This window comes from Typopeltis vanoorti, chromosome 17, assembly GCF_054136105.1.
Source record: "Typopeltis vanoorti isolate ZY-2024b chromosome 17, IOZ_Tvanoo_1.0, whole genome shotgun sequence".
Taxonomy (NCBI): Eukaryota; Metazoa; Arthropoda; class Arachnida; order Uropygi; family Thelyphonidae; genus Typopeltis; species Typopeltis vanoorti.
In genome coordinates, this window is record NC_143565.1 from 31851408 (window position 1) to 31870271 (window position 18864).

General features: G+C 36.1%; 1 protein-coding gene across 4 annotated transcripts in view; it reads right to left on the bottom strand.

Annotated features, from left to right (window-relative positions):
* Positions 1–18864, bottom strand: part of LOC150097270 (kelch-like protein 24) — a 218732-nt gene that overhangs the window by 175857 nt on the left and 24011 nt on the right. For all 4 annotated transcript variants that reach the window (XM_090407144.1, XM_090407143.1, XM_090407141.1 and 1 more), the window contains 3 exons: positions 12503–12908; positions 11869–11991; positions 5351–5652 (listed from right to left, as the gene is read on the bottom strand). In XM_090407144.1, the coding sequence (XP_090263270.1) occupies positions 5351–5652; positions 11869–11991; positions 12503–12688 (611 nt within the window). In that variant the 5' untranslated portion in view covers positions 12689–12908. The remainder of the gene's footprint in view (positions 1–5350; positions 5653–11868; positions 11992–12502; positions 12909–18864) is intronic.

The following is an 18864-nucleotide window of genomic DNA, read 5'->3' on the forward strand; positions in this document are numbered from 1 at the left end:
CTTGTCTTTACATTTCTGTACATCTCCTGCATCAACCTGATATATTTCTCCAGTACCTTCTTCTCTCTCAGACACCTCCAGACTTCTTGCCTTGGCACTCTAATATACGCTTTCCCCAGATCAATAAATACCATTCTTTGTTTGTTTAAAACTATCGCCTGATCTTTGACCAATGCACTATCTCACAAAAAATAACCGAACCTATGTGCTTAAATTAGAGAAATTGCCATGGCTAACTATTTAAGGTATTATTTTAGAAAGTGATCTATTCTATAAGTGTTATTACTATTCTTCCGTGCTACAACATTAATTCGGGGTGGTGCAGTTCAAAAACAAATAAATTTTCTCTGAATTATATCGCATGGGAAATAGTTAGCTGTAACCGTGAGTTGCCTATTCTAGAGGCATTTTCACCAACAGCGCTAATACTTGTAGGAAGTATAAGGGATCACAAGTGGGGACTAAATTAATTGGCTTAAGTTAGAACAAGGTAAAGAGACTTAACAGACAGTTAGAAGTTAAGGTACACACAGAAAAGATAATGGAAAGAGAGTAGAATTAATAGAAAGGTGAAACAGCTGAGATATTGAGGACGAAGAAATAAATTACAAATTACATAATATTACAGTCTAACCAAGTGAAAAAAACTTCCAACATCATTCTCTAATCCACAGTAATTTATTAATATGGTGTGACACCTTTTGGCAACTCTCATAGGTAAATACGACTTCTGCATTGCTTCGACCTTGGTATCACCTCTGGGTCTGGCTCCCACTGAAGAGACCTCAATAAAGGTCAAAACCGATCTGGGTAGTGACCCTTCCCATAATGCATAGCATTATACATGTCCGCAAGGAGATGTGCTTTGCATTATGGGATACTAAGGCAAGTGATGTGAAGCTTGATCCACCTTACCACGAGTTACCCCAGTCCTGAAGATACTTCAGGTGCAAACTTTGTTTGCTTACACTTGGATAAAGGATTAAACTAAATATATAATTCAGAGTTATTTAGTTGTTTGCTGCTGATGATGATAAATTAGGAAGATCAATCAGGAAATTCTGATGTGATGTTGTTACAAGAGTATTTGCTAGATTGTTGCTGCTTTGGGCTGATGGAGATGTGATTTCAATGTTGTTAATTGGAAAGTAATGCTCTTCGGCCAGAGAAGATGGAATGAGGTGTATCACACAAGGAACGTTACTTCAGGAGGTGAAGGAAAAAAGAGATCTGGAGATCAGGTGAATAAGGAATGAAGTTCGCGAAAACATTGCAAAAGTTGTAAGGATTACCCAGAAAATCACTGTTAAAATGCAAAGAACACTGACACGTACAGATAAGGAGGTGATAGTTCCAGAGTATAAGGCACTGATTAGGCATAATTTAGATTTCTGTGCACAGATATGGTAGTCTGACTATGTTGGCAATGTTGAAATACTGGAATGAGATTGTAGAAGCAAATAACTATAAACTGTCTCAGGACTCTGGAATATTGAGCATGAGGAAAGAGTGAGGGCATGTGGTCTTCAAAGGTTGGTGGATAGAAGGAAGTGATATAATTGACATAAGTTTACATGAGGAGATTATTAAACAGATACAGCGAATTATTGCATAGGGTGATAGGTGACACAAAAATGAGAAGTCATCCCCAGAAACTGTACAGAGGTCATGTAAACAAGGAAGTGAAAAGGAGCATTTCTGCTTGTCAGGTGGTGAATGAGTGAAATGTATTTTCAAAATGGGATGGTGAAGGCTCAAATATTAAATATATTCAATGTATGACAGTTATTGTTGTCTGTCAGTGTTTGACCAGCAATGAGTCTTTGGACTCCATAAAGGCTTTGAAGTAATACTAATCCATAAAAAAAAAAAATACTAATAACTTAACTCAAGCTATTTACTGTGCATTGATCATTTTCTTACGATGTGTATTCACTAAGTGACAGTGAAAGAATTCTCTTGGATCTCCTGTCATCTGTTCATTCAACTTCATTTCATAATCTGATTTTTGCTTACTCCCAATAGCTGTCACTCTTCTGGCCTGTTCTTTACACTGCTACTGAGTACAGTATTTACATTTCTCCTGATACTGGTTCCACAAAATTTTCTTTTTATGTAGAAACTCTTGTTTAATGTTTTGCTCATCCATTTAATTCTCTTGCAATTTATTCTTCTAACTCTAAATACAGTGAGTTATAACTTCCATGAGATACCCCCTTGCACACTTTCCATGTACTGCTCATTCCACCAGTATGCAGTTCTCACACCAAGACATGGCACCAAGCTGCCTTCTCAGTTTATTATACGAGGGTGGTTTGAAAAGCTTTCAGCCTCGACCATAGATGACAATGACACAATTTTTTGTTTCTAAGTTGGTACATCTGTCATAAGCATCCATGTGAAACTGCAAGTCATTCTATCAAGTAGTCTATTTTATACAGCTGTCTTTATACAGCAAAAGTGTTATCTGTATCTCTTGAAATGGATAAAATTGAGTATCGTGTGGTTATAAAATTCTTTGTTTGTAAAAGAAGGTTTAACGGTAAAAGAAATTCATTCAAAGTTCATAAAATTTTATGGGCACTCTTCTCCATCATTTTTGATAATTAAGAAATGGGCTGCCAAGTTTAAACGTGGCCGTACCAGCCTTGAAGATGATCAAAGTGAAGGACGTCCAAAAAGTATAACAACACCAGAAATCATCGATCAAGTGCATGATATGCTATTTGATGACCGGCAAGTCAAAGTGCGTGAAATTGCTGAGATTAAAGCATTTCAAAAGCACATGTAGGATATATTTTGCATGAAGAATTGTAAATGAAAAAGCTTTGTGCAAGATAGGTGCCACGCTTGCTCACAGCAGATCAAAAATGCACTCGCATGAAAATCTCTGAACAGTGCTTGGAGCATTTTAACAAGAATAAAACTGATTTTGTGCATCAATTTATTACTATGGATGAAACTTGGATTCACCATTACATACCAGAATCCAAACAGCAGTGAAAACAGTGGATAGAAGCTGGTTGTTCAGTGCCAAAGAAGACAAAGTCGGTTCCATCAGCAGGAAAGGTCATGGCATCAGTGTTTTGGGATGCTAAAGGCATTTTGTTTATTAATTAATTATCTTGAAAAGGGTAAAACAATAACTGGAGAATATTATTCCGATCTTTTAACCAGACTAGACAAAAAAATTTGTGAGAAGACCCGGTTTGCAGAAGAAAAAAATCATCTTTCATAAGGACAATGCACTTGCCCACACAGGTGTTTTGGCAATGGGAAAATTAAGGAATCTGCACTATGAATTGTTGGAACATCCACCCTATTCCCCAGATTTGGTTCCCTCTGACTTCTATCTCTTCCCAAAACTAAAACTCTTCCTCGCTGGTCAGAGTTTTTCTTCAAATCAAGAGGTGATTGCAGCTGTAGAGGGGTATTTTGCAGATCTCACTGAGAACCACTACAGGGATGGGATAATGGCATTGGAGCATCGCTGGAATAAATGCATTAGTCTTAAGGGAGATTATGTTGAAAAATAAAAATAATTTTGAAATTATAAATTTTAAATTATTTTAGCCGTCGTAGCACAATTGGAAGAACAGCAGAACATTGTGTCCTTCGATTGGAAAATGTCTGGGTTCAATTCTCTTCAAGACGAGGGGACTCTTTATATGGGCTTTTTCAGTTGAAGGTGAGTTGACCAATCTCATACGGTGGTAGCAGGATTTTTCTCCTGGAAACTCGGGTTTTTCATCCCATGTACAGACAAATCAGTCTTCAGAACACATGCAATTTACAGATAAAAAATACTGTTGTTGGTGATGATGGGCGATAGATGGCACTGATGGTAGTACTGTTGTAGTTGGAGAATTAAGTAGTAGTAGTGGAGAGGATGAGATGGATTTAGCAAAATTGAGTAGTGTGCCCTTCCACGATGAGTCCTTGGACTCCCTGGAGGTGTCATATAATAATAATAAATTCATTTTTGCATTATTAGGCTAAGAACTTTTCAGACCACCCTCGTAATCTCTTGGAAGAAAAACTTGAAATAATAAAGAAAAATGAGCAGGGCGAATCCAGAGAGAGGACAAGAACACAAAAATGGGTGAATCAACTATAAGAGCAATTTTAATCAAAGCTGCTAAATACAAAGAGAATGGTAAGGCTGCTTTGACCACTCAAAACCAAAGTATTATAATGATTGAATTAGAGAGACTTCTTTCTCCATGGATCGAAGATTGTAACCAAAAATAGATCTTGCTAAGTACTGACCTTATTAAATCAAAAGCTTCAAGTGAAGTTAGGAGGTGTCTGCAAATTATCCAGAGATTTTGAAGAAAATTGTGGAAGAAGGGGCTTATTGTGACCAACAAATATTTAATGTCGATGAAACTGGCCTTTTTTTGATGCTAATGCCTTCCAAGACTTTTCTGGGAGATCTCAGAAAAGAATCAGAGGGATCTCAGCCTGGTTATAAAGTCGCAAAGTTGAATGAAATTACTGCTAGCAACATGCGAGCCATTTGGAAACACATTCTTCCACATTGTGCAAATGATTTTAGAGGCTTTTCAAAGAATCTAAGTTAATTAACTCTCATTCTGAGAAATTGAGTGATCCCGACCTGCTAAATTTAGATGCACAAGATCCTGTAGAATAGAGAGAAAATTTAATCACTGACAAGCCCAAAGCGATTTCACAGAAACAATTTGAAAATATTTTTTGTACAATCGAAGTTTTTAAGTAGCAATGCATAAAGGCTGACCCTGATGAAGAGAGAGGCAGTAAAATTTGCAGAAGTAGTAGAAGAAGCAATAAGGCCATTCCATCAGTTATAGGAAAAAAAGGAAAGAATGCATGCCAAACTATGTTAGCTCAATTCTTTGTTAAGAAGTAGAATAATAAATTTATATTTTGAATATGTTTTATTATCTTTCAGTTTCATGGTTTCCTTTAACTAGACCCTGAGATATATCCTAATTCTTTTATTAAAAAAATTAAAGGTCAAAAAAGAAATTTGAGGAACGAATTATACTTTTCTCATAGGTTATTATATTCAATTAGTGTGTTTTCGATTAATGTGCCTGTTTTAAAGAACGCACTAGGTGCATTAATTGAGGGATTGCTGTATTATGTTCATTATACAGATATAATAATATTTTCTACAAGCTTTTGTATATTTGACAAATGTTGATTAGATTACACAGCATTTGGCTTATTGCAATCAAACACACAAAACTCCATATTTATACTCTAAAACTATATTTTAGGATGGAGAGTAGGAAAGATATAAGGATCATCTAATAATCCAATCAAATATAGAATATTTTACAAATCTGAAAACAAGGGATCTTACTTCAGAGTGAATTCCTTTGCTTTTTGTTGAAGACTGCTACAAGCATGTGTTTCTGCAAAGCAATGAATACCTAAACAATTTGATTCATCCATATGTTTTTCAAGATATTGACAGCAAGCATCTCGAACAGGAAGTACTTCTAACAAGTTAGATGCTGACAAGAGGGCTTGAACATTCGTTTTTGTAATAGAAACCTGTGCAGTATATGCATAATCAACTAGTAGTTTTAATGTTGGTGCTTCTACTCCATTCAGAACCACCTTATTTTGCTGGCTTTCTGCCATCTCACCAGCAAACATAGCCTAAAAGAAAACAGACCAAAAATAATGAAAATATCTCCATTGTTATATAAATAAAATGAAATTTAACAACTCATGCACTCTAAAAAATTTTTTACTAAAACTGGATATTAGTATTCTACAATTCTGAAGAAATCTAAGATGGTGGGCATTAACCACATGTATGAGATGCAGGATAGAAAAGTGACAAGGTAAGGAAGGAGAAAGCATAGCATGAGAGGAGATTGTAGAGTCAGGCCAAGAAAATCACAAGGGAATTTTTTTTTCATTATGTGGCAAGCAGGAGAAAGAATTTCTATATAATTAACGTGTTGTTGCAGTTGAAAAATATTTAATTAAAATCAATTTAATTATCAAGACCTTATAAAGAGGAATAATAACTTCCTTATCTCTACTTGTTAGTGTGTTGTTCAATAGCCAAATAATCTTATGAGCTACCTTAGCAATATGCTTTCTATTTCTTAAAGTACAGTTTTATTCATGTGGTACACAGCTTGTAATCGATTTATCCCAAAATGTATAATTTTACATTTCTCCATATTAAACTGATGCTCATGATCTTTTGCTCATATTGATAACCTATTTAAATCATCCTGCAAGCTCTCCACATCAGCTTGATTAACAATTACTCTACCCAAGTGTGCATCATCAGAAAACAACTGAATATTTCCATTCAGATTATTTCCTAAATCCATTATGTACAAATTAAATACTAATGGTCCTAGCACAGAATCTTGAGGTACACCGTGTCACCTGCTTTCGACTGGATTCTACTTCTCCATATACCACTTTTTGATATCTGTGTAGTAACCATACTCTTATCCACATAACCAGTGTCATATCCATCCCCATTTAATACCGCATGGAACAGAGTTCCATGTGGAATTCTGTCAAATGCCTTTGCAAATCCAGCAGTATCATTACTAAAACATTACCAACCCTTTATAAAGCTAATTATCCATCATAAAGTATCATATTCTTATCCATCCATTCTTAAATCCTCTTTTTGACCATTATTTTTACTACCACTCTTGAGATACAGATTGGTCTATAATTTGCCACTGCAGTCTTAGAACCTCCCTTATGCAAATAAATTATTTGGCTCTCTTTTCATTCCCCTGGAACTCTACCAGAGCTGAAACTTAAAGTCAAGAGTCTAGTAAAGGCTCTTTTAGACTTTCTTCTTCTGCTATCATCAGAGGCATTGCCAGTTCCTTTGAACCTTCTCATAAAATGCAAACTGGTATCCCATCTAATCTCACAACTGTATTTACATTAAGATTCTGCAATATCCTAAGAATCTCCAATTCATGCACACCTGTTCCCACATCAGTCCCCATCAGATAAGTCACAGCAGTAACCTCACTTGGATGATATACCCTTGCAAAGTGGTTACCTTGTTACTATCAGCACTCAGTAAGGTTATTCTGCCATAGTCGTTCTTCCTTTTACTTGCCATGCAACAAAAGAACTCTTTGGGATTTCCTTTGGCCTGCTCAGTTAGTTTCTTCTAGTAAATTGATTTAGTCTTCCTTACCAAGCTGGTTACTTCCCTTGTTTGACTCATGTACTGTTATGAGCTTGCCGTCACTTTCTCCTTATATACCCTCCACAACAATTTCTTTTTTTGCAGCACATGCTTAATGAAAGTACTCATCTGTCTAACCCCACCTGATTAACCCTCCTGACCTTAGGTGTACAATGTAATACTGCTTTCTCTAGATGCCCCTTAACTATCTCCCATGCACTATTAACATCCTTTCCTTCCAGGGTTTTATACCATGGCACAGCTTTAAGCTTCCTCCTAGGCTTGTCATAATCACCTGCCTTGTAGTTCCAATACACCCCTTCTCGAAAGAATATTCTTCATGTTTACAATCTTCCAAGTCAAGACCACATGGTCATTTTCCCAAATTGAAAGCAATGTGGCAACCTTCATTACGGATAGCTTTTCTGATTCTGTTCTGGTCCAATACTCTTGCACCCCAAGTCCCCCTCTATCACATGCTGCCTCAAGTAATTATCTCTTAGTAAATATATAAATTCCATTTACTTCCTTCTGATGTATATATCTCTATAGTTGAAGTGCCCCATAACAATCATTCGACATGCACTCATTGTACTAATTTGCTGATGCATGTCATCCAGATCATTCCTGCAATCTCTTGGTCTATAGCAGCAACCAATCTCATATTTTGATTATTTGTCTTGATCTCACACGAGACTGATTCAGATGAAAAGCCACTTTCCTGCCTATCTCCTATCTTTTTTTTGGTTGCAATTCATTTGCTATTATCAGAGGTACCCCTCCTCTGATTCTATTTACTCTATCTCAATGAAAATACTCAACCTGTCACATTCTATCCCTGTAACTACAGTACATCATATGCTGTTAGCCAAGTCTCACTAATGCCTATAACTTTTGGTGAGATTGCACTAACCAATGCCAAAAACTCCTCCCTCTTGTTCCTGATATTTCTGGCATTAGTATATAGAAACTGTGGTACCCCTTCAAGGCCCCCATCCACCTTTACTTCCTGAACTAAACCACTATTCAATATTTTTTAAAGACTAACTAGATTTTACACATGATAGTCATTTTCATACTCACTTGCCTCATGGGTGCCTTCACATATTCACCTGCATTCATCCTGATGTACTGCATCTAAATGGTTCTGGTGTTAAGTTTTACTGAATTTGCTCTTCAACATAATTGGTGAACAAAGTTCGCTCTCTATACACCTAACACCAAAACCATTTAGATGCAGTACATCAGCATTATACAAATCCTTCTTTCCATCAAATTCAGTTGAAACTTTCCATCAAACATGGAATGCATTACCTGAGATGCTAGCAAAAGTGCAAACAGTGGACAAGTTTAAGGAGTCATATGATGCTTTGTATTGACTAGTGTTAACTTCCTACATTGAGTCTTGTGACTTCATGTAGGTGAAGAAAATAATAATAATAATAATATATTTCTAAGCTTGGTGAAGAACAAGCTGAATTTAGGCCAAATAAAGGTTGTCAGGATCAGATTTTCACTTTGAGACAAATAGATAAGAAATCTTGGGAATATAAGAAGGAATTGTATTTAAGTTTCATAGATATGGAAAAGACACATGACAAGATGTCCAGAAGAAAGCTCTTCAAAATAGTACAGTTATATGGTGTAAATGGGACATTATACTGAGCAATACATAGTATTTATTTAAGCTGTAAATCACCAGTTAGAATTGAAGGAGGTACAGGAAGATGGTTTGAGGTAAAATAAGATTTGTGACAAAAGTATATATTATCTCCACTGTTATTCATTATCTAGGTAGATCACATTATGAAAGAAAGTAGCATTAAATCTGATATCAAAATGACAATGTTAATCTCTTTATTTTATGCAGATGATGTTATACTTCTAAATAAATCCAGTACAAGTCTTCAAGATTCCCTGACTAAATGAAATAACTGTTGTAATAAATTTGGTATGAAAATCAGCAATAAAAAAAGATGAAAACAATGAAAATAAGCAGAAACATTGAAAACATGAACTGTATCCTAGATGGTGAACCTATAGAACAAATAAAACATTTCAGCTATTTTAGCTATTTAGTGAAGATGACAAATTAAATATGGAAATAAACAGAATCAGCTAGTCATAAATACTGTTACAATTTAAACAGTGCATAAACCCTGAATATATCAGTAAATCATTTACAGCTTTCAGCACACAAAAACCACATGTATAACATGTATAAGGCAGCACTCAATGTTCGAAATGTCCCCCAGTTACCTTCATGCATGCCTGAAATCTGTGAGGACACATATCAATGGTGGCATGCACAACATCTAATGGAAATGCTGCTGCTTACCTGGGTGCATTCACCTCCAGCCACTGTTGTGTTGTGTGGTCCTTGTCTTGTGTGCAGGGACTGAGTCCTGTTGGAAGATCCACTGCCTACTGTGAAACAAGATGTGTTCAGGGACCATTATTCACTGTGAAAGGTTCATCTCTCATGATATCACTTTCTGTATTCTCACAGGATAAGGATGTAACAGCACTCACAAGTTGTTGCATTCTAATGCAGAGTGGTCGACCTGTTCTTTGGCAGTCAGATATGTCTTCTGTATAGTTATATAGTGGAGAGAACAGGCAGCATTGTATTAAAAATAAGGATATTAGGAAAGAACTTGTCATTAGCATTCAAGAATGTGTTAGTACAGCAAATTTCTGATAGTGTGGTCACAGACAGAATAGGAGAGGAAAGATTAGTAAAACAAGCTGCCAGAAAAAAAAAAAAAATAGAGGAAGACCAAGATGTAAGTGGATTGATACAGTAAAAAGTGCCTTAGAAGACAGAAATACAAGATCTGCTAATGTTAGTCTTGACGATAACAGAGCAATTAGGGGGAAAATTGTTGATCAGATGTTTAGTAATGGTGTAACTTTGTCATGTAGTACTATCACAATATCCTGTACACCTCCCACAGGATGCAAATAATAATATATATATGATGGGATAATCTGAATATTTGATATGAGGCATGAAGAGTTTTGATAGGTATTTAGAAAAGATATATGTAGGAGCTCCCTCTTCATCCACTATCTGATGGAGAGGGATGTCTTCCTTATGTACCTTTAGACAGCACCCCATGTAATCTGGGAGTGATCAGATGCTTTAAGTTGTTTTTTTTTTTAAGATGTTCATTGCTTTTTGGTGGCCAAGTGGGATCATGCTCCCTTTTAAATGGAAGAATCCAATAACAGAAATGCAGTCTCGTTGTCATAATCTGCACTATTTAAAATGACTGTTAAATTTCCTTCATCTTCATCTTTGAGGTTCACAACATGGAGGTGAGAGTTGGTTTGGGGAGGAGAGGATAGGTGATCCTACTTGAGAGGATTATATATTGCACATCCATCCCCTTTGAATTCCACCCAGTTGGCGAATATAGAAGCCAGGGATGACCAAGGAAAAGGTGGAATGAGACCGGAAGAGGCCACGGGGCCTAAATCCCTGAAAACAGGATGATGATGATGATGTTCCTAATAACAGCTGTTAGAAACACCTGATTTTTTTTTTTCTGTTAAGTAATCTTCTGAAGATGGTGTCAGCAATAAAGACAATGAAACATGCTGGAATAACATTCGATTTTAATTAATAAAAAGTCTATGAGTCAAACCGGGTTACTTATTCATGGTTGATATAAACCACTTGCAGTTAGTTACTTAAAAATGTATCATCCTGACAAGGAGACAAAAATCATGTATGTAACTTTGATATAACAATCAAACAAGAATTTACAAGCCAAACTGTTCTGGTTTCTCTACATCTGTAGAGAAACAGGAACAGAAAGAGGTATCTGTACAGATGCTACTATTGAATAGCACCAACAAACTATTTCAAACCTCATTTAATGCTTGTTCTTGCAAACAGATTCCAGAACAAAAAATTATTAAGTCCTATTGATCTACCTGAAATCCATTAAAGTTAAGAACTGGTAATTCACAAGTACCTTATAATCAATATCAGTAAGAGAAGTGGGTTACCAAATGCTCAAGCTGTTTAAATTCCTCCCAATTTCTTGGAAATGATAGATACATAACTGCTGATAGACTTTGTTAAAAGCTAGCTAAAAAGCATTAAAAAATATAACCAAAAGAAGGGAGAATAAAAATTCCAAGATCTACAGAACTCAGTTTCATTCTCATCTTCAACTTAAGTTGTTCATATGCTGGCATAATTTTTTTCAGATGAGATGCTGGTGTAAAATGCGAAGATAATCAAGAAGATCTTTTTATGTTCCAAAGTCACTGAGATTCATTTGCCACTTGCTGGTATGAGAATTCCTTTAAATAGTGTTGATCAAAATATTGCAGGATGCTGTATCTGTTTGCTTCAATCTGGCATGTCATCTTTAGTTTGTATATTTCACTTCTTGTTTCCAAACCTTTTCAATTTTTCCAAAATAATCTTGTTACTTCTGCATAAGTCAGCTAATGCAGCTTAACTTGAAAAGACTTAAGGGTCCCTATATCCTAGGCAGGATTTGATCCCACGTTTTTCAACTGAAAAGAAAATTTTGCATCATCTCCCTGATTGTGTTATAGAGAGACTTGGTAACAATAAAAAACTAGGAAGAAATAATTTATGTACAAAAGCATGACACTTCTGGGATTAATAAAAAAAATCATTAAAAAATCATTTTAAAAGAATGTCTTACTCTGAAATAAGGACTAAATGATGCTAGAACCACTTTATGACAGGGAAACTCCTCAGCTTCTACACATAATGTGACATCGCAAAAAGTACAAGCCAGCCGTAGTGCATTTAATTTTGTCAGAACCTTAAAAAAAAGATAAATAACAAATACAATTCATTGCTATTTGTTTTTGTATGTGATTCTCAGCAAATGAAAAGTTTAACAATAATAATAATAATAATTATTATAAAAAACCTCCATGGAGTCAAAGACTCATCAATGGAGGTCCACTGTTATACACACAGTTTATCATACCGTGCCTTAAATATATTTACTGTCTCTGTGCTCACCACACTCTTGGGCAATGCATTCCAATCACTCACCACTCTCCATGCAAAAAACCTTCTCCTCTCACTCCCTTGCTCACACTCTCCTTACATTTCTAGAAACTTTTTAACTTTTTATACTTGATTTCTCAGTGAAATTATTAAAATATCAGAAATGCATAATTTAAAGTAAGTTTTTAAAATTAAATACTAAAAGACACCCAAAAATTAAATTAGGCTTACTTTGAATTTTTAGTTTCTTTCCTTTTCTTTTCCAAAGAAACAGCATAACAGTTAATAATATAGAAAAATCCAATATTGAGACTAACCTCTAATGGATGAGAATGCTCTAAAAAATGATATTCATCTTGCTCCAATGTACTAAAACTTGATCCTGAATATGATTCCTGGCTCCCTCTTCTTTGGTGAGATGATTTGTCTGATGGCATTTCTTGCTGATTTGTTTCTTCTGCACTGAGTTGTGATCCTGGCAGACTTAGAGGTAATGCATACATGATGAATCAACCCAGTTTAGCCCCCTTTTTTTAGGAGTATATCATCCCAGAATAAATATGACTTTCGTTTTGGTTTTATTTTATCCTGATATGCCTGTTTAAATTATGCATAACTGCTATATATGGTAATCTTCCTGCTCTCCTCTCCATCTTCTTTTATAAAAGCAAGTGATTTCTATACTATTTGGCCACGAAATACCTCAAAACCAGCAAAATACAGCTATAAAACAAATAACACATTTTAAAATTATATCCACTCAATATAAAATTAATGCATAATTTTTACAATTAAATTATTTGAAATCAGAGAATAATGACAAGCAAAACATGTCCAAATGGTCAACCCAGCCAGCATGTTAGCTAAATACACAGTATCTCCAATACACAGGGCTAAGGATTTATTATTATTATTATTCAGGCCTCCATGGAGTCAAAAGACTCATCGTGGGAGGTCTTTCCTAAAAAACACAAAGTCTATCAAGACTCGTCGAGGGGAGGCCCCCCCCCCGAGAAACACAAAGTCTATCATACCACTCCTTAAACTCATTGACCGTTCTCGCTCTCACCACTCCATCAGGCAATGCATTCCATGATTCAACCACCCTCCATGCAAAGAAACCACTCCTCACCTCTTGCAAACAGTTTCCTTTCGTAACTTCCAGGGATGGCCTCTTGACATCACTCCTTCCCGCTGTTCAACCAAGCGAAAGAACTCTCCAGTGTCAACCCTGTAACCACCTCTCAACAGTTTAAAAGTCTCAATCATATCACCTCTCCTTCTTCTATCCACCAAACTCTGCAGTCCACATTCCCTCAGCCGATCCTCATAAACTAACATGATACAGTCCTGAAACCATCTTTGTTATCTGCCTTTGTACCCTTTCCACAGTTAATTTATCCCCTTCAAATCCTGGGGACCAAATCTGAGAACAGTAGTCTAAGTGTGGTCTGATCAGAGACTTATACAACGGAATGATAACCCTTTTATCTCTGCAGGTCAGTGTCCTTCTCGTTATTGCAGCAATCCTCTGTGTTAACTTCACCACCTTTGCAATATGTCCACTAAATTTCAGGTTTCTATCAATCATCAATCCCAGATCTCTTGTCTCCCCCTACTTCCTCCAGTATAACTCCTCCCATAGAGTATGCAGCATCCCATTGATGTTTCCCAAACCTCAAGACCTTACATTTTGCTGCATTAAACCGACACCCCCATTCATTTGCCTATCTATATAGCTTATTCAAATCCTCTTGCAGGGCTACCACATCTACACTATTACTAATAATCCTTCCCAGCTTCGCATCATCCGCAAACAACTGAATATCCCCTTGCAATCCACTGACAATGTCATTGATATAAAAGTTAAACAATATAGGTCCCAATACTGAGCCCTGTGGGACCCCACTTGTAATCCTCTGACTCCTTGAAACTGTCCCACCATTTACAACTCTCTGATACCCATCGGACAGCAATCCTGAATCTAGTTGACCAATCTGACATCCAGACCTGCTGCAACTTAAAAATCAGCTTATCATGTGGCACCCTGTCAAATGCTTTTGCTAAGTCTAAGAAAATGGCAGTATATGCCTTTCCCCTCATCTAATGCTCTTGTAACTTTATTATAAAAGGCTAGCATATTGCTAAAACAAGAGCCCCCCTTCACAAATCCATGTTGACTCTCTCACGGATAACACCACCCTCATCTGCCCAATGCTGTATACGATCCCTCACTACTTTCTCCAAGATCTTAACAACTACTGATGACATGCGAACTGGCCTATAATTAGACACTTCCAGTCTGCTTCCACCCTTATGCAATGGCACTAACTTGCCTTCCTTCCATTCCATGGGCACCTTTCCTGCAGCCAGACTTTCATTGAAAAGCCAGGTCAAAGGCCCTGTCAGTTCCCTGGCACATTCTCTCAAAACTCGTGGTGAAATACCATCCATTCCCACAGCTTTACTGACATCCAGAGTACTCAGTATTTGAAACACACTCTCCTCCTGTACCTCTAAACCTCGAACCTGCCCTATCACTCTAATATTAAAACTGACTCCTCCAGGATGAAATACTCCAATAAAGTATTCGTTGAACAATTCCACTATGTCCTCTGCATCAGTCACTCTATTCCCAGTTTTATCCTGCAATATCATTCTCCCACAGTCATTTCTCCTGCTACTGGCCACATAGCTAAAAATTTCCCTAGGATTTTCTTTGGATCTTAGGGCCAATCTCCTCTCATATTCCGGTTTCGCCTTCCTTACCATACTAGTCACTCTTCTGGCCTGTGTCTTATATTCTTCATGCATCTTCTCTTCGCCTGTCTCCTTATATCTCTTCCATAGCCTCTTTTTTGCATGCACTTCCTGCTTAATATTGATTGTCATCCACTTTACTCCAAATTGTGTCCTCTTCTTCACTCGTGGTATACAACTTACCATTGCTGCTAACAAATATTCTTTCACAATTTCCCACGCACTAATGATATCCTGGCCTTCCAATTCCTCCCTCCATGAAACTTCCCCAAGTTGACATCTTAGACTATTACACTCACCTGCCTTATAATTCCACATACATTCCCATCTCTTTGATACTCCTGCATGTCTATTCATTTTCCAAGTTAAAACCATATGATCACTCTCTCCAACTGGTGGGAGAGATGTCATCTCAGTTATTATCAACTCTTCTGATGCTATAACTCTTGAACCTCTTGTTCCCTCTATTATATGTTGCCTAAGACATTTGTCCCGCAAGAATTCTAGAAATTCCATTCCCTTATTGCTACATGCATCTTCCTCTCCCCAGTGTATGCTACTGTAGTTAAAATCTTCAATAACAATCATTCTTCTTGCACTTGCAAAACTTGGTCCCCACCCTCTGTGCTCCTTGGTCTGTAGCAACACCCCACTAAATATCCTGTCTTGCCCACCTCTACCTCACACCATATGCTTTCAATTGGTGTCACTGCCTTCCAAAGCCTCCTCTTTTAGAGGACATAGGTGGTCACTTATCATAAGCAGTACTCCACCACCACGCTTACCCTTCCTATCCTACCGAAAAATGCTGTACTCAGCGACTTCTATTCGTGTTATTACATTCTCTTCTGTCAACCACGTCTCAGTGATCCCAATAATTTTTGGCCAGGCTGATGCTATCTGCACCACTAATTCCTCTCCCTTATTCCGGATACTCCTGGCGTTAGTATAAAGCATATAAATGCCGTTGTTTCTATACTCAGCATTATCCCCTCTAGACCCCACTGGGCTCAGTGATACCTGATGTCGTTCCCCTTCTCCCAAGTACCCATTCCCACAAGAGGCCACCCTTGCTACCATCCTCCCTGGGACACACTGATTCGTTCAGAAAAGCAATATCTCCAGATGCCTACGTCCTACCTCATTCAAATATAAGCGCTCTCTCGCATACAATTCTTCTCTGTCCTCAAATGCACTCCAATCATCCACATATTCTAGTTCTCTCTTGTCACACATTCTAGATATTATGTTATTCAATATTACCACTCTTCTGCTCAGCTCGTCATTATCATACCTAGGCAACATGCACACTATCTTTCCTCTCTCTATCTTCTTCCGTACAGCCTCAAGCAAAAATCTCATATCTCTCGCTGCCCGACTTACATTACCACTCAAGTCATTTGTTCCTACTATCACAATCATCTTTGTGATGTCATAATCTTCGTTATTGGACTCCTACCATGGCATAAATATTTGTGAATACCATTAGGTGAAAGATGAATTTCTTCACCTGGTATGATACTTTCCTAGAGGCTTAAACTTGAGAAACCACAAGCAAGGTTTCCTGCATTTTTGTGGGTGGGATTGGCATAAAAAAAATGAAATACTATAATCATATCTTTAAAATCTACAAGATGTATCCAGATAAAAAAATTCCGATTGGTTGTAAATGAATTAACAGACAACATTTTCAATATTCATCATCATTATAATCAATTCTTATCCATCCACTGCTGTACGAGGACCTCCTCCATTTTTTTCTACATTTCTCTATCTCTGGTTCATAAGCTCTAGTCATTTCCTTCTTGAACCTTCTCGTACTTGCTATTCTGTACAAATTTTTGTCCAGTGGTTATCTCCTTGTCTTGCAATGTGTCCTGCCCATCTCTATTTTTTTTTTAATTTCTTTAATGATGCCTTTTAACCTGTTTTTTTCCTGATATCTATATTTTTTACTTTATCTATTCTTTTTATATCTAACATTTTAGATATAAAAAAGAATATTTTGTACAACTCCTAATTTATTTTCTGGGTCTTCTCGTGATGCTTCAAGTTTCTGCTCCATATGTCATAGCTAGTATGATATTGTTCATATGCTTTTTTTTCAGACAGATAGGTATGTTTTCTTTAAAAATTTTATTGTATTTTCCAACTTGTCTCCATCCTTGGTTTATTCTTTTTTTTTTTTTTTTTTCATGTTCCCAATCTCTATGTTAATTATTTGACCTAGATATTTAAATTTGTTACATTTTCTATTTCTCTGTCATTTATTTTTATCTTTTGTTGTAGTTTGTATTTTTGTTGTATATTATTTTAGTTTTAGCAATATTTATGTTGAGACCTGACTTATTGCTTTCTGTATTTAATTCTTTAATAATTTCTTTAAGCTCTTCAGGTGTTTTAGAAAATAATACAATGTCATCTGTAAATCTTAGATGTTGACATCTGCTTAGATACTGACCTTTTATTCTGATACCTTTTTTTCTAAATTTAGATTTTTTAAATATTTCTTGTGGGAAAGCATTGAATATTATTGGTGGCATTGTATCTCCTTGTTTTATTCCTCTGTCTATTTTAATTTTTGCTTTTAGATTATTTAACTGTATATTACTTGTTGCATTCTAGTATATATATGTTGTATTAGTTGTATGCATCATTTTTCAATACCTTCATTATTTAGTGCTTCTATTAATGCTGTGCTTTCTATTGCATCAAATGCTTTTTCATAATCGATGAATGTCATATAAAGTGATATATTGTATTCATTTGATTTTTCTATTTTTTGGTTAATAGTTGATGGAGGTAGTTGTATGCATCGTTTTTCAATACCTTCATTATTTAGTGCTTCTATTATTGCTGTTCTTTCTATTGTATCAAATGCTTTTTCATAATCGATGAATGTCATACAAAGTGATATGTTGTACTCATTTGATTTTTCTATTTTTTGGTTAATAGTTGATGGAGGTGGTCATTAGTTGAATATCCATTTCTGAATTCTGCTTGGTCTTCTGTTTGTTTTTAATCCTACTGATTAGTATTTTGGTGAATAACAGCTGAATAATTTGCTGGTCTGGTTAGCCAAGTGTTCAGCATATCTGCTCTCCAGCCAAAAGGGTGCGGGTTTGAATCCCTGGAGGTGTTACATAATAATAATAATTTATACATATGTGAAAGCAGGCTGCCATGGGCATGGATTCGTCGTAGTGATTGCGTGTGAAAATATTAGTAGTGATGATGGGCAGTAGATGGTATTGGTGTAGATGATGATGGTAGTTGCAGTTCATTCTAGGTGGTGGATTGAATGGTGAAGACAGAGAGTTGTAGAGTAGGTGTCCTCTCTCGATGAGTCTTTGGACTCCCTGGAAGTGTTACATAATAATAATAATTTATACATATGTGAAAGCAGCTGATTGGTCTGTAGTTTTTTAGATCTGTATGATCTCCTTATCTGTATATTAAGACTGTTTGCACTTTGGTCCAGTCATCTGGGATTTTAGATTCTGTCAAGCATTTATTAAAAAGCATCTGAATCTTTTTTTTTAGTAATTCTCTTCCTCCATGTCTTATTATATCTGCTGTAATTTTATCTGGTCCCAGGCTATTATTACTTGGCATTTCTTTAAGGCTTTTTCTATTTCTTCAATCAATACTGATGGTACTTCCATGTCGTAGTGGATTTCAATGTCCTGATTGGGATGTTCAGAGCTATATAAATTACTGCAGAATTCTTCGATTCTTTCTATTATTTTTTGTCTTTCCTTGATCAATTTACCATTCTTGTCTTCAATACTGATTATTTGTGCTTTTCCTTCATGTAATATTCTCATAATAGTTTTAATGCTTTTACTTTTTTCAATAGTTTCGTTGTGTTATATTCTCTTATTGATAATATAACAAAAAGAAACTTTTCTTATTAACA